This window comes from Leuresthes tenuis, unplaced genomic scaffold, assembly GCF_036924035.1.
Source record: "Leuresthes tenuis unplaced genomic scaffold, fLeuTen1.0.hap1 SCAF_22, whole genome shotgun sequence".
In the NCBI taxonomy this organism is placed as follows: Eukaryota; Metazoa; Chordata; class Actinopteri; order Atheriniformes; family Atherinopsidae; genus Leuresthes; species Leuresthes tenuis.
The window spans coordinates 660,903-675,603 of record NW_027325376.1 but is presented as its reverse complement, the minus strand read 5'-3'; the positions used below and the strand labels follow the sequence as shown (position 1 = coordinate 675,603).

At 47.3% G+C, this 14,701-nt stretch overlaps 2 protein-coding genes across 2 annotated transcripts; both read left to right on the top strand.

Annotated features, from left to right (window-relative positions):
* The first annotated feature begins 889 nt into the window (after nt 1-889).
* LOC140281641 (butyrophilin subfamily 1 member A1-like) lies at nt 890-6,970 on the top strand. Its single transcript, XM_072376144.1, has 5 exons — nt 890-920; nt 2,065-2,415; nt 2,843-3,178; nt 5,693-5,797; nt 6,591-6,970. Exons 1-5 carry the CDS (start codon nt 890-892, stop codon nt 6,926-6,928), a joined length of 1,161 nt encoding a protein of 386 aa, XP_072232245.1. The 3' UTR covers nt 6,929-6,970.
* Nucleotides 6,971-8,332: 1,362 nt separating this feature from the next.
* Nucleotides 8,333-11,655, top strand: LOC140282279 (uncharacterized). The gene is made up of 3 exons (XM_072376869.1): nt 8,333-8,739; nt 11,171-11,497; nt 11,570-11,655. The coding sequence occupies exons 1-3, from the start codon at nt 8,361-8,363 to the stop codon at nt 11,653-11,655; spliced, it is 792 nt and encodes a 263-aa protein (XP_072232970.1). The 5' UTR covers nt 8,333-8,360.
* Nucleotides 11,656-14,701: the final 3,046 nt, after the last annotated feature.

Genomic DNA, 14,701 nt, shown 5'->3' with positions numbered 1-14,701 from the left:
AAACGGAAGAATAATAAGTATGAGCAATAGTAATATGTGTGCCCTGCCTTTGGCATTGGCACCCATAATATTGGTGGACCTTCAATTTGACCTTCAACTCTCAGCACATTAACTCATATTTCTCTGTGTGGACGGGCAGCAGCTTGGCACCCATCAAAATTTCTTCAGAAATTTTCTAGTTATCCTTATTCTTATGAATTCGGCTGCAAATAAAACCTAACAAACATTAAAGTGACCTGGCAGAGCTGTAAGGATGTGGGATTACAGCAGTTTTGGGAGACGCCTCCCGCTGTGTGAAAAATCCAAGCAGCACCTGAAGGCACCACAGAGATGACGTGCAGCTGCCGGCAGGGGGCAGCAGCACGTTCATTAAAGGAAACAGCAGCTGCTCTTCAGCTGCTTCAGCTTTTAAAGTTCTGCTCATTTTGTAGAAAGGAGACGACTGAGAGGTTTTTCTGTGACACCTGAGCCAGCTGTGCACGCTCTTACTGTGCACTCTGGATGATGTCAGCACCACACAGCAGAGAAAGCCCAGAGTTTGATTGACAGGTGTCCTGTCCATCAGCAGGTTGTAGTGCCGCCGCTGTCCTGCAGAGGGCAGCAGAGTCTCAGACTCACAGAACCTTCTGCTGGTGGAAGTGAGATGAAATGTGACTCCTTCTCTGGGTTTTTGCTGCCTGACTGAAGCTGTTTGTTGTTCCAATGATTCATTGATTGAGACTGGAGGCGGGACGTGTTACCCATGAACTGAGCTGCACAAACTGGCTGAACAGGAGGGAAACTATGAGGAAACTGAGGCTCTGAAGCTGATTGGTGGAAACAACCTTCCTGCAGGTGAAGTGACGGTTAGGTGTTGTCAGAGCGTCAGTCGATGCTCAGCAGAGGGAAGATGTTCGTGGTGTTTGTGATCCTCCTGCACGGTAAGATCAGCTCATCACTGCAGTCTGGCTGCACTTCCTCCATCTTCCTCTCTCTGATTCGGACATTTCAGACGCCACCTTGTTTCTGTGTGAACAGAAAGCAGCTTTGCGTTTGGCTCTTTCCGTCTCCTTCGGTGTTGACTTCAGAGAGAAACTCTGTGGGAGCTCCCCACAGCTGATGACTTCATGCAGGTGTAACGTGCACAGTGTGAGCGTGACAGTCTGACTTTGTTCCAGCACATCTGTGGAATCTAGTCCAGCAGGTCACTTCTGAGGAAAGAGGAGGAGTTTCCTCATAGTTTCACTCCTGTTCATCCAGTTTGTGCCGCCTCAGATCACCTCTGTGCTCACAGGTGTGTCAGCGCATCACTTCCCTGTTCGTGTCAGTCTCTGCTCTGATTGGCTGCACTTCAGCGGCTTCCATCTTTCTGAACTAAATTCTTTAATAATCAGCTTTCAAATGAAATGTTTCGCTGCTGAAAGAAAACCGAAGAAGAAACAAAGTAGTCAAACATGGAAGCTGAGACCGTATATTTCAAAGAGCCAACTCATGTATTTCTTGGTTAATGTTACACTTCTCTCTGTGGCTCCTCAGATGTTCTTACTTTAACGTTGGTGGAAATCTTCCTGAAATTTGACCAGTGAACAGATGGTTTCGTTATTCCTGGTTTAGCTGTTTCTGTTTTATCTTTGCTCTGTGATCTCTGCCCTGACCGTGGTCTCCTCAGCTTCTCTACCCTTCAGCTCAGTTCTCTGGCTTTCAGCAGCTGCTTCTGCGAGCTCATGGAAGCAGAAACCTTCCAATTTACTTCTTATTCAAGCTTTCAAACAGACTTTTCAGGTGGCTGTTTCCTTGCTATTCCTCCAGCTTGTTGCCAGGAGTCAGCAGAGGTTGGACAGACTTTCGATGTCTGTTCTTGTGCTTGGATCCCGACTGACTAAGATGTTTCTCATGTATGACTCATTTAGGCAGAACCTGCATCTGAAACTGTGACAGCAGCTGGTGTTTCAGCCTGATCTTTACTCCAGTGTTTCTGACTGAAATGTAGGTTTTCACAGCTGAAACTGGCCTCTGATCTGCAGCCCACCATGTGGACACTGAGACGAGCCCACAGCTGATTTGTGTTTCTGTTTGTGTCCTCAGTTTCCCAGCATGCTCTGGCTGGAGTGCTGGAGGTTAATGAGGGGGCGGAGTCAGTCCTGCTGCCCTGTGAGTACTCTGGTATTACACCTGAAGACGACCCCCAAGTCCTATGGAGCCGTGAAGGTCTCAGTCCCAAATCTGTCCACCTGCGACGAGAAGAAGAAGATGATGTTAAAGAGCAAAACCAGCGGTACAGAGGACGCACGTCAATGACTCCTGATGCTCTGTACACTGGAGAGTTCAGCCTCACGCTGAGAGAACCACGACTCTCTGACAGTGGAAACTACACCTGCTCCATCAGTGATGGAGTACGAGAACGAAGAGTGACCGGTGTTCAGCTGAAGGTCAAAGGTGAGCAACAAGCAGCTGCTGCAGATGCAGGTCAGAGGTCAATCTGAGGTAATAACTGGGTGAACGAACCAAAAACAGAAGCTGTAAAGATCACATAAAGAAAATAATTGACATTATGTTTCAATCAGAGTTTTGAGTATCCCTGATCCTGAGAGCTGTGTCGGGATCATTGGCTCCTTGTAGGGAAACAAAGCTATCGAGGAGAACATGTCTCTACTCGAATAGGGAATCCAGGGAATCTGAGTGAACAAATTGCATCTTTGCTTCTCATGTTTGATCCTTCATTTGAGAAAAGACATTTTAGGATTTTGCAACACAAAGAATCATTGTTATCCTTGATTACATATAATCAGCAGCAGTAGGACAGAGTCACAGGATACTGTAACAGCTGCTGCTCTAAATGATATTAAATTCAATGTTTCCTCAGACGACCAGGTGCAGGTGGAGGCGTATGAAGGGGCGGAGTCTGTTATCCTGCCCTGTAAAACAGCAGCTGACCTACCTGTGGACACCACAGTGGAGTGGACTCTCTCTGAGCCGGACTTCAAGATGGTTCATTTGTTTTCAAACACAACCAGAAACCAAATGAAACAGGACAAAGTTTACAGGAGCCGCACAGAGATGAATGAAGATCTGCTGAAAACTGGAGACGTCAGTCTGACCCTGAAATACCCCACAGTCAGAGACTCAGGAAGCTACATCTGCACCGTCTACAGAGGCAAAGACATCCTGAGACAGAAAGTAGCTGTGAAACTGGTCAAAGGTCAGTGCTGTAGGTACAGGTCAGAGGTCACAGCTGTAGGTACAGGTCAAAGGTCAGAGCTGTAGGTACAGGTCAGAGGTCAGAGCTGTAGGTACAGGTCAGAGGTCACAGCTGTAGGTACAGGTCAAAGGTCAGAGCTGTAGGTACAGGTCAGAGGTCACAGCTGTAGGTACAGGTCAGAGCTGTAGGTACAGGTCAAAGGTAAGAGCTGTAGGTACAGGTCAGAGGTCACAGCTGTAGGTACAGGTCACAGCTGTAGGTACAGGTCACAGCTGTAGGTACAGGTCAGAGCTGTAGGTACAGGTCAAAGGTCAGAGCTGTAGGTACAGGTCAGAGGTCAGAGCTGTAGGTACAGGTCAGAGGTCACAGCTGTAGGTACAGGTCACAGCTGTAGGTACAGGTCAGTGCTGTAGGTACAGGTCAGTGGTGTAGGTAGGGGTCAAAGGTCAGAGCTGTAGGTACAGGTCACAGGTCAGTGCTGTAGGTACAGGCCAGAGCTGTAGGTAGGGGTCAAAGGTCAGAGCTGTAGGTACAGGTCACAGGTCAGTGCTGTAGGTACAGGTCAAAGGTCAGTGCTGTAGGGAAAGGTCAGTGCTGTAGGTAGGGGTCAAAGGTCAGTGCTGTAGGTACAGGTCACAGGTCAGTGCTGTAGGTACAGGTCAGTGGTGTAGGTAGGGGTCAAAGGTCAGTGCTGTAGGTACAGGTCAAAGGTCAGAGCTGTAGGTACAGGTCAGTGGTGTAGGTAGGGGTCAAAGGTCAGAGCTGTAGGTACAGGTCACAGGTCAGTGCTGTAGGTACAGGCCAGAGCTGTAGGTAGGGGTCAAAGGTCAGAGCTGTAGGTACAGGTCACAGGTCAGTGCTGTAGGTACAGGTCAAAGGTCAGTGCTGTAGGTACAGGTCACAGGTCAGTGCTGTAGGTACAGGCCAGAGCTGTAGATACAGGTCAAAGGTCAGAGCTGTAGGTACAGGTCAAAGGTCAGTGCTGTAGGTACAGGTCAAAGGTCAGTGCTGTAGGTACAGGCCAGAGCTGTAGGTAGGGGTCAAAGGTCAGAGCTGTAGGTACAGGTCACAGGTCAGTGCTGTAGGTACAGGTCAAAGGTCAGTGCTGTAGGTACAGGTCAGTGCTGTAGGTAGGGGTCAAAGGTCAGTGCTGTAGGTACAGGTCACAGGTCAGTGCTGTAGGTACAGGCCAGAGCTGTAGGTACAGGTCAAAGGTCAGAGCTGTAGGTACAGGTCAGAGGTCACAGCTGTAGGTACAGGTCAGAGCTGTAGGTACAGGTCAGAGGTCACAGCTGTAGGTACAGGTCAAAGGTCAGAGCTGTAGGTACAGGTCAGAGCTGTAGGTACAGGTCAGAGCTGTAGGTACAGGTCAGAGGTCAGAGCTGTAGGTACCGGTCAGAGGTCAGAGCTGTAGGTACAGGTCAAAGGTCAGAGCTGTAGGTACAGGTCAGAGGTCACAGCTGTAGGTACAGGTCACAGCTGTAGGTACAGGTCAAAGGTCAGAGCTGTAGGTACAGGTCAGAGCTGTAGGTACAGGTCAGAGGTCAGAGCTGTAGGTACAGGTCAGAGCTGTAGGTACAGGTCAGAGCTGTAGGTACAGGTCAGAGGTCAGAGCTGTAGGTACAGGTCAAAGGTCAGTGCTGTAGGTACAGGTCAGAGCTGTAGGTACAGGTCAGAGCTGTAGGTACAGGTCAGAGCTGTAGGTACAGGTCAGAGGTCAGAGCTGTAGGTACAGGTCAGAGCTGTAGGTACAGGTCAGAGCTGTAGGTACAGGTCAGAGGTCAGAGCTGTAGGTACAGGTCAGAGCTGTAGGTACAGGTCAGAGGTCAGAGCTGTAGGTACAGGTCAGAGCTGTAGGTACAGGTCAGAGGTCAGAGCTGTAGGTACAGGTCAAAGGTCAGAGCTGTAGGTACAGGTCAGAGCTGTACGTACAGGTCAGAGGTCAGAGCTGTAGGTACAGGTCAGAGCTGTAGGTACAGGTCAGAGGTCAGAGCTGGAGGTACAGGTCAGAGGTCAGAGCTGGAGGTAAAGGTCAGAGGTCAGAGCTGGAGGTACAGGTCAGAGGTCAGAGCTGGAGGTAAAGGTCAGAGGTCAGAGCTGTAGGTAAAGGTCAAAGGTCACAGCTCTAGGTACAGGTCAGAGCTGTAGGTACAGGTCAGAGCTTTAGGTACAGGCCAGAGGTCAGAGCTGTAGGTACAGGTCAGAGGTCAGAATTGTAGGTACAGGTCAGAGGTCAGAGCTGGAGGTAAAGGTCAGAGGTCAGAGCCGTAGGTACAGGTCAGAGCTGTAGGTACAGGTTAAAGGTCAGAGCCGTAGGTACAGGTCAGAGGTCAGAGCTGTAGATACAAGTAAGAGGTCAGAGCCGTAGGTACAGGTTAAAGGTCAGAGACGTAGGTACAGGTCAGAGGTCAGGGCCATAGGTGCAGGTCAGAGGTCAGAGCTGGAGGTAAAGGTCAGAGGTCATCGCCGTAGGTACAGGTCAGAGGTCATGTTTTGCTTTGTTTTTCTCAACAGAAACCTTTCCATCCTGGGCCACAGCTCTTTTGGTCCTCCTGGTCCTCCTTCTCCTTTTTGTCTTTGCAGGTCTTTTATTTAATTTTCGGCAGTATATCCAGTCTGGTGAGTCTCTTTATTTCTAACCATGTGCAGCATCATGGCTGAATGCTGAGTGAGAAAAACAAAAACACATTTGCTTTGCCTTTATACTTAAGTACTATATATCAATTTATTTGTCTTAGAATACGTCAGGGGATCCCAGCCTAAAGCAGTTCCTTTAATCCCAATAACATGTTCAAGTCTCTGTAACAGAATGCTGTGATCGATCGTATCAAATGCAGCTCTGAGATCCAACAGGACAAGAAACAAGTCCGCTATCAGAGGCTAACAGGAGATCATTGGTAACTTCCACCAGTGCTGTTTCTGTGCTATGATGCACTCTGAATCCTGACTGAAACTCTTCAAACAGATTATTTATGTGGAAATGATCACAAAGTTGAACTTTAGACAAAAAAGGGAGATTGGATATAGGTCGATAATTAGCCAACACTTCTGAATCAAGAGTAGGTTTTTTAAGTAAAGGTTTAATTACAGCAACCTTAAAAGTCTGAGGTACATATCCTATCAACAAAGACCGATTGATCAGATCCAATATGGAAGTGTCAATTAAGGGGAAAACCTCCTTGAACAGTCTGGTTGGGATTGGGTCTAACATACAAGTTGATGGTTTAGAAGAGACTATTGCTGTTGTTAGCTCAGAGAGATCAACTGGGCAGAAGCTGTCTAAATACAATTCAGGTTCTAAAGATACTTCTAAAGCTGCTCTACTTGATGATACATCAGTGATAATAATGGGAAGGATTCCATTAATACTTTTATCTTTTAAAAACGTTCAGTTGATGTTTGTTTCTCTCAGTTTACCAGGTGGAGGTGGATTCAGGGGTGGAGTCTGTCCTGCTGCCCTGCAAAACCACAGTTCACCTGTCTGAAAAAGCTAAAGTGGAGTGGAAGGATGGTCACAACTGGAAGGTCCATGTGTATCAGAACAGCTCTGACCGACCTGAAGAACAGGACTTATTGCACAGAAACAGAACGGAGATGAACCTGATGAAAACTAGAGACCTCAGTCTGACTCTGAAACACCCCACAGATGGAGATACTGGCTTCTACACCTGCACCATCCACAGTGAGCAGGGAAAGATTCTGATGGAGAAACATGTGAAGCTCCATGTCAAAGGTCAGTATTCGAGATAAAGTTAAAAAATCAGCTGTGTCTCCTGTTCACACTGAGGACTTTCTATCTAACAGTCCATCACCAACATTCAGCTGGTTCTCGTGACTTCACTAGGTGATGAATTCTTGATGTTTGTCTCCGACAAACAGTCTGATGTCTCTGAGAAACTGTAGAAATGGCAGCACAGTGGGAATCCCCTCCAGCAGCTCCTGCTCACACTGTTTGATGTGATCTTTGTTCTTCGGTCATGGTGGAAGCCTCCCTCCATGTCTCTGCTGGGACGTCCCAGGGAAAATCTCCTCCACCCCTGGTGCTTTGCCATTGGGAAGCTTTTTGATGGTGATGGACAAGTCTTCGCCTGAGTCTTCCTACTCTGCCTTCTCAGTGGTGGACATGTCAGCCAGACATAGGAGATCCTTAAAGTGCTCCTTCCACTGTTCAACGATATCCTCAGTTCGGGCCAGCAGTTCTCCACCCAGGTCAAGCACAACCCTGCTTTCCCTTTCTGAGTCGTTGAACGGTTTGCCAGAACAGCCTTGAAGCAAACCGAAAGTCCTTTTCCATAGTCTCCCCAAATTTCTCCTTAACCCAAGTTTTAGCTTCAGCATCCACCAATACTGCAGCCCTGTCAGCTGCTCCGGGTGTTCCTGTCAGGTGCTTTGTTAGCCCGAAAGGACTCCTTCCTCAGCTTGATGGCTTCCCTCACCGGACCTACGGCCGCAGGTCTGATGACACGACTACAAAGTCGATTATTGACCTTTGGCCTAAGGTGGCCTGGTACCAGGTACACTCATGAGCCACCTTGAAGATGGTGTTTGTGATGGACAATCCATGACTAGCACAGCAGTCTAAAAACAAACACCACTCGTATTCAGATCAGGGAGGCCGTTTTTATCAATCTCCAGGTCACTCCATCATTGCCCACTCGGGCAACAATGGAATCCCCAGGAGACATTGCCTTCAGACCCAGACTCCAGGAAGAAGAGGTCATTTGAACTGCTGCTAACCCATACAATCAACAGTCAGGACCCTCCCGGCTGCCACTTCCAGCCACAGTGAGACAACCCTCTTGCTCACCGGGGAGAGATCCAACATGGAGGCATTCAGCTGGGGGCTTATGAGTATCCCCACATCTCCATGGGCAACTCCAGAGTATGGGAGAGTCCAGCCCTTCTCCTGGAGTTTGGTTCCAGAGCCAGCCGGTCCACCTCACGCACCAGCTCTGGCTCTTTCCCTGCCTTGAGCCAGTTTGCATCACCAGGGATTGCCACACCCAGATCCCCGCCTCCTGCTCACATTGCATCCGACTTGGAATTTCCTCCCCAAGTGGTGGGCCCACATGGAGGTGGCTTCTTGATTCTTCTTCGAGCCCAACCAAGCACCAGGAGCCAAGGCTCTGCCATCAGGCACTGGCAAGCCCTGCAATAATTTCCCTTCATACAGTCAAAGAAAATGTTCTCAGAGCTGCTGCTGCTGTCTGTACAGCTGATGGTGTTTGTTGTCCTTTCAGTTCCTGAGGTGGAGGCGGATTCAGGGGTGGAGTCTGTCCTGCTGCCCTGCAGAACAACATCTGAGCTCCCTGAAGATGCTAAAGTGGAGTGGATAGATGACAAAAATACAAATGTGCATTTGTATTGGAACGGCTCTAACCAGCTAAAAGAACAAGACTGGTTTTACAGAAACAGAACCAAGATTAATGAAGAGCCGCTGAAAACTGGGGACCTCAGTCTGACTATGATAGAGCCCAAATACACAGACACCCTGACCTGCTCTGTCTACGACAAGGAGGGAAACATCCTGATGAGGAAACAAGTGAGGCTCAAAGTCAGAGGTCAGTGGTGTAAATCTGATGCTCATGTTATATTTTCCAAACAGTTCAGAGTTGTTATCAATATAAATCAAAGACTGATTGCAGCATTAAAGTGGTTCCAAAGTTAAATGTGTGCGTTAACCTCAGAGAGATCAACTGGGCAGAAGCCGTCTGAATACAAATCAGGTTCTAAAGATGCTTCTAAAGCTGCTCTACTGGATGATACATCAGTGATAATAATGGGAAGGATTCCATTAATCTTCTCTCTGATAGAAACAATTTTATTGATGAAGAATCTCATGAAATCATCCCTGCTGAGAGTTAAAGGAACACATGGCTCAACAGAGCTCAGACTCTTTGTCAGCCTGGCAACAGCGCTGAAAAGAAACCTGGGATTATTCTGGCTACAGCGCTGAAGAGAAACCTGGGATTATTCTGGCTACAGCGCTGAAGAGAAACCTGGGATTATTCTGGCTACAGCGCTGAAGAGAAACCTGGGATTATTCTGGCTACAGCGCTGAAGAGAAACCTGGGATTATTCTGGCTACAGCGCTGAAGAGAAACCTGGGATTATTATTATTCTCTTCTATCAATAATGAATAATAAGCAGTTCTAGCTTTACGAAGTGCTTTCTTATACGTTATTAAACTATCTTTCCAGACTAATTGACTCTTCTAAATTAGAGGAACGCCACTGTCTCTCCAGCTTTCTTGCAGTCTGCTTTAAAGCAGCTGTGAATTATACCAAGGAGCCAACCTCTTCTGACTGATTACCTTCCTTTTCAGAGGGGCAACATTGTCCAGTGTTGTACGCATTGAAGCTATAGTGCTGTCAACAAGAGAGTCAAGTTCTACTGGAGTAAAATTTAGGTAGCCGTCCTCTGTCATATCTGCACATGGCAGTGAAGAAAAGGATGATGAAATCAACTCTTTAAATCTGGTTACAGCATTCTCTGACAGACACACAATGTCCAGTTCCTTTTGAAGGACAGACAGACCTGACAGTCCATATGGCCAAGGCAGTGCCCATATTCTGTGGCTTTTCTCTTCTTTTTGTTGGGTTTTTCACTACAAACCACTGCACAGACCAGAGCAGCTGCAGCTAAAAGCTGCTTCTCCTCCATGTTTGTAAAACTTCTGCTGAGCATGATGGGGAAAAATTAAAAACATCTTTTTTGTAGTCTTGTAAATAGTGACCAGGCTGGCCTGGGGCTAAAAACTCTGAACACTAGTCTTTAGATGTGAGCTGATAGTCTTTTCTCAGTCTTTTCTCAGTATTTTCAGTCTTTTCTCAATCTTTTCTCAGTCTTTTCAGTCTTTTCTCGGTCTTTTCTTAGTATTTTCAGTCTTTTCTCAGTCTTTTCTTAGTATTTTCAGTCTTTTCTCAGTCTTTTCTCAGTCTTTTCTCAGTCTTTTCTCAGTCTTTTCTCAGTCTTTTCTCAGTATTTTCAGTCTTTTCTTAGTATTTTCAGTCTTTTCTCAGTATTTTCAGTCTTTTCTCAGTATTTTCAGTCTTTTCTCAGTCTTTTCTCAGTATTTTCAGTCTTTTCTCAGTCTTTTCACAGTCTTTTCACAGTCTTTTCACAGTCTTTTCTTAGTATTTTCTCAGTCTTTTCACAGTCTTTTCTCAGTCTTTTCACAGTCTTTTCACAGTCTTTTCACAGTCTTTTCTTTGTATTTTCAGTCTTTTCACAGTCTTTTCTGTCTTTTCAGTCTTTTCACAGTCTTTTCACAGTCTTTTCTCAGTCTTTTCTCAGTCTTTTACAGTCTTTTCTCAGTCTTTTCTCAGTATTTTCTCAGTATTTTCAGTCTTTTCTCAGTCTTTTCAGTCTTTTCTCAGTCTTTTCTCAGTCTTTTCTCAGTCTTTTCACAGTCTTTTCTTAGTATTTTCTCAGTCTTTTCACAGTCTTTTCTCAGTCTTTTCTCAGTCTTTTCTCAGTATGTTCAGTCTTTTCTCAATCTTTTCTTAGTATTTTCAGTCTTTTCTCAGTATTTTCAGTCTTTTCTCAGTCTTTTCACAGTCTTTTCTTAGTATTTTCTCAGTCTTTTCACAGTCTTTTCTCAGTCTTTTCACAGTCTTTTCACAGTCTTTTCACAGTCTTTTCTTAGTATTTTCAGTCTTTTCACAGTCTTTTCTGTCTTTTCAGTCTTTTCACAGTCTTTTACAGTCTTTTCTCAGTCTCTTCACAATCTTTTCTCAGTCTTTTCTCAGTCTTTTCAGTCTTTTCACAGTCTTTTCAGTCTTTTCTCAGTCTTTTCTCAGTCTTTTCAGTCTTTTCTCAGTCTTTTCTCAGTATTTTCTCAGTATTTTCAGTCTTCTGGTGTGTGAGGCAGTGAGTAAGTCTGTGAACACTTTGATGTTAGGACACCTGTTGGGATGGGATGCCTTTCTGTGACCTTCTGCTCTCACCTGCTGCGGTTCTTCAGCTGATGGTGTTTTGTTGTTCTCTCAGAGCATCGGGTGGAGGTGGAGGAGGGGGCGGAGTCTGTTCAGCTGCCCTTCAGTATGCCACCTGACCTGGCATTAAACACGACAGTTGTGTGGGAACGTGTCCGTCCACAATTTATGAGGGTGCACAAATATCAGGGCGGCTCAGAGCGACCTGAAGAACAGAACCAGCGCTACAGAAACAGAACGAAGATGAATGAAGACCCTCTGAGAAGTGGAGACCTCAGTCTGACTCTGAATCAGCCCACAGTCAGAGACGGTGGAGAGTACAGATGCTGGGTTGAGAGCGGGATGATCCTCAGAAAGAAAAGATTTCTGCTCAGAGTCAAAGGTTGGTTTATTGGTCTCTGGTTGTTGTTGGTCTCTGCTTCTTCTGTCTGACTGAATTCTGTCTCCTCTGCAGAGAGAGTTCAGGTCCAGCATCAAAGAGAGGACATCAGGAACAGCTCCACTGATCCCACTCCTCTGATGGCTGATCAATCAGTCTGATCAGTTAGCCCCCCCCCTCTCCTGCTCACTCTGATAAACTGTAACCAGGAGGGGTCGACTCAATGAGAACAGCAGCACGGTTATTCTGGTCCAACCAAGTTTCAGTTAAAAACATAAAACCATTAATTAAGAATGTTTTCCAGCTAAAGAACGAACATTTAATGAAGCCAACTTCAGTGTTTCAGAGGTATTATTCTGGTGTTTGTGTGACAGGTTGAAATTATTAAAATATTTAAAGTGTTTCACACAGATTAAAGTATACATGTTTAAAGGGTTAAGGGTTGATATAAAGGTTGACTGCTGGGATAGGCTCCAGCCCCCCCGCTACCCGATTAACGGACTGTCGGTATAGAAGATGGATGGATGTTTAAAAGGTTAAGGGTTGATATAAAGGTAAAAGCAACAGTTCCAAATGATTGATTGTACAGTTATTATTTTGTTACGGTTGATTAAAAATGTTAATGCGGTACTAAAAGTAGGAATACTGTGTGCAACACTTGGAGCAGTCTGCGGAACATGAGGTGTGATTACTTTACTTAAAGGTCTTTAAACTCTCTGTGTTTTAACTGGGCCACATTCCTCCTTCTGTCACCTGAAAGCACAGAAATGTTAAAACCTCCTAATAAAAGGGTCCCGGCTTGTCCTGGGAAAGGTCAGAAAGGTCAGGATCCTGGCAGCCTCCACACATCAGAACATGGTGGCGGCCATGATGATTCAATCAGGCGATTAAATGGACTCCCTTCATAAACTTTGGGTCACACTCAGTATTTTTATCGTTTACAGTTTCATTTTATCTCTGATTGTTTTTAATCTGCAGCCTGTTGAAACCTGGAAGTTAAAATTTTAAGTTTTCTTTTTTTTAAAAACCTCAAAGCTTAAAACAAAGCAGCTTAGTTTCATCTTTATTATTCTAAACTTTAATTTACTAATCAAACATGTAAATTAGTTCATATGCAGCCTGAAGAATACTTCAAGTTGTTCCACTTTAACACAAAAGTACAATAAATCCACTTTAATCCACTTTTTTTTTACAATTTAATAAATAAATGAGAAGAAAACTCGTTGTTCCAGCATCTAAACTTCAGGTTAACTGGTCACTTCCACACTAAGTGTCCTGAGGCTGTGCTGTTTCCCATGATGCAGTGCGGCGTGGCACCAGCAGGTGGCAGCAGCTTCACACTGACAGGTTTGATCCTGCTGGAACCTGAGTAATGAACATATTCATCTCACAGATTTGTGTTTAAAACGCTGGGAAACATCTGAGCTGTGAATCAGGAGAACGAAGGCAGGATTAAATCATCATGGCGAGCTAACGTCTAACCCTGTTCTTCTGCGCTAACAGGCCAAAATAATCGTTTATTTTCACTAAAACTCTAACGCTCCAGACACAGAATAGTTTAGTTTGTGATCCTCCTCCATCTTTGCAGCTCTTCACCATTTTCAACGTATTTTCCGTGTTTTTGGTGCCGGTTTAACGTCTTTTCTTTTTTAAAATGACAAAAGAAAAATACAAACCCAGCAAATGACTCGTAGGAAGGCTGGTGAGGCAGTCAGGGGGGGTCTGCACATGTTCTGGACTTAACTAGCTCCTTTTTCCTTTCATTTTATTATTATTAATGATCACATGTTCCTGTTTCTGTCTCTTGGACGTTCAGTTCATCTGTAACTTTGTGTTTTGCTGCCTAACTAAAACAGGTTTCTCTTGCAAATGAGACCCTGGGTCTCAGTGAGATTTTACCTGTAGAAATAAAGGTTAATAAATAATAAATTAAATCCCCTTTCTCCCTCCATTAGGAGCGAATCCTCTCATTATTTAAGGTAACCTAATACTTAAATTCTTGTGAATGTGTCGGCTTGTCCTGCTGATTATGTGTCGGGTTATTCGCTGAAGCCGAACGCTGAGGCTGAGTATCGAAAACAAGTCATCAGCTGTCTCCATTTGGTAGAAACCATTATATTCCTGACTGTCCCTCTGAATGATGGCTTCGCCTCTGCTGGCCTTAACTTACTTTAATGATGGGCCCCGATGGATCCGGTGGGTCCGATGGGCCCCGATGGATTCGATGGGCCCCGATGGGTCCGATGGGCCCCGATGGGCCCCGATGGGTCCGATGGGTCCGATGGGTCCGATGGGCCCCGATGGGTCCGATGGGTCCGATGGGCCCCGATGGGTCCGGTGGGTCCGATGGGTCCGATGGGTCCGATGGATCCGATGGGCCCCGGTGGATCCGGTGGGCCCCGGTGGATCCGGTGGGCCCCGGTGGATCCGATGGGCCCCGATGGGTCCGATGGGTCCGATGGGCCCCGATGGATCCGATGGGCCCCGGTGGATCCGGTGGGCCCCGGTGGATCCGATGGGCCCCGATGGATCCGATGGGCCCCGGTGGATCCGGTGGGCCCCGGTGGATCCGGTGGGCCCCGGTGGGCCCCGATGGGCCCCGATGGGTCCGATGGGCCCCGGTGGATCCGATGGGTCCGATGGGTCCGATGGGTCCGATGGGTCCCGGTGGATCCGGTGGGCCCCGGTGGGCCCCGGTGGATCCGATGGGTCCCGGTGGGTCCGATGGGCCCGGTGGGTCCGATGGGCCCCGGTGGGCCCCGATGGGCCCGGTGGGTCCGATGGGCCCCGATGGGTCCGATGGGCCCCGATGGGCCCCGGTGGGTCCGGTGGGTCCGATGGGTCCGATGGGTCCCGGTGGATCCGGTGGGCCCCGGTGGGCCCCGGTGGATCCGATGGGTCCCGGTGGGTCCGATGGGCCCGGTGGGTCCGATGGGCCCCGGTGGGCCCCGATGGGCCCGGTGGGTCCGATGGGCCCCGGTGGGTCCGATGGGCCCCGGTGGGCCCCGATGGGTCCGATGGGTCCGATGGGCCCGGTGGGTCCGATGGGCCCCGATGGGTCCGATGGGCCCGGTGGGTCCGATGGGCCCCGGTGGGCCCCGATGGGCCCGGTGGATCCGGTGGGCCGAGTCCTGGTCTGGTTAGTGCACACTCAGAAACACAGAAGAAAGGACTGAATGGTAATAAACTAAACTAATAAACTAGTAA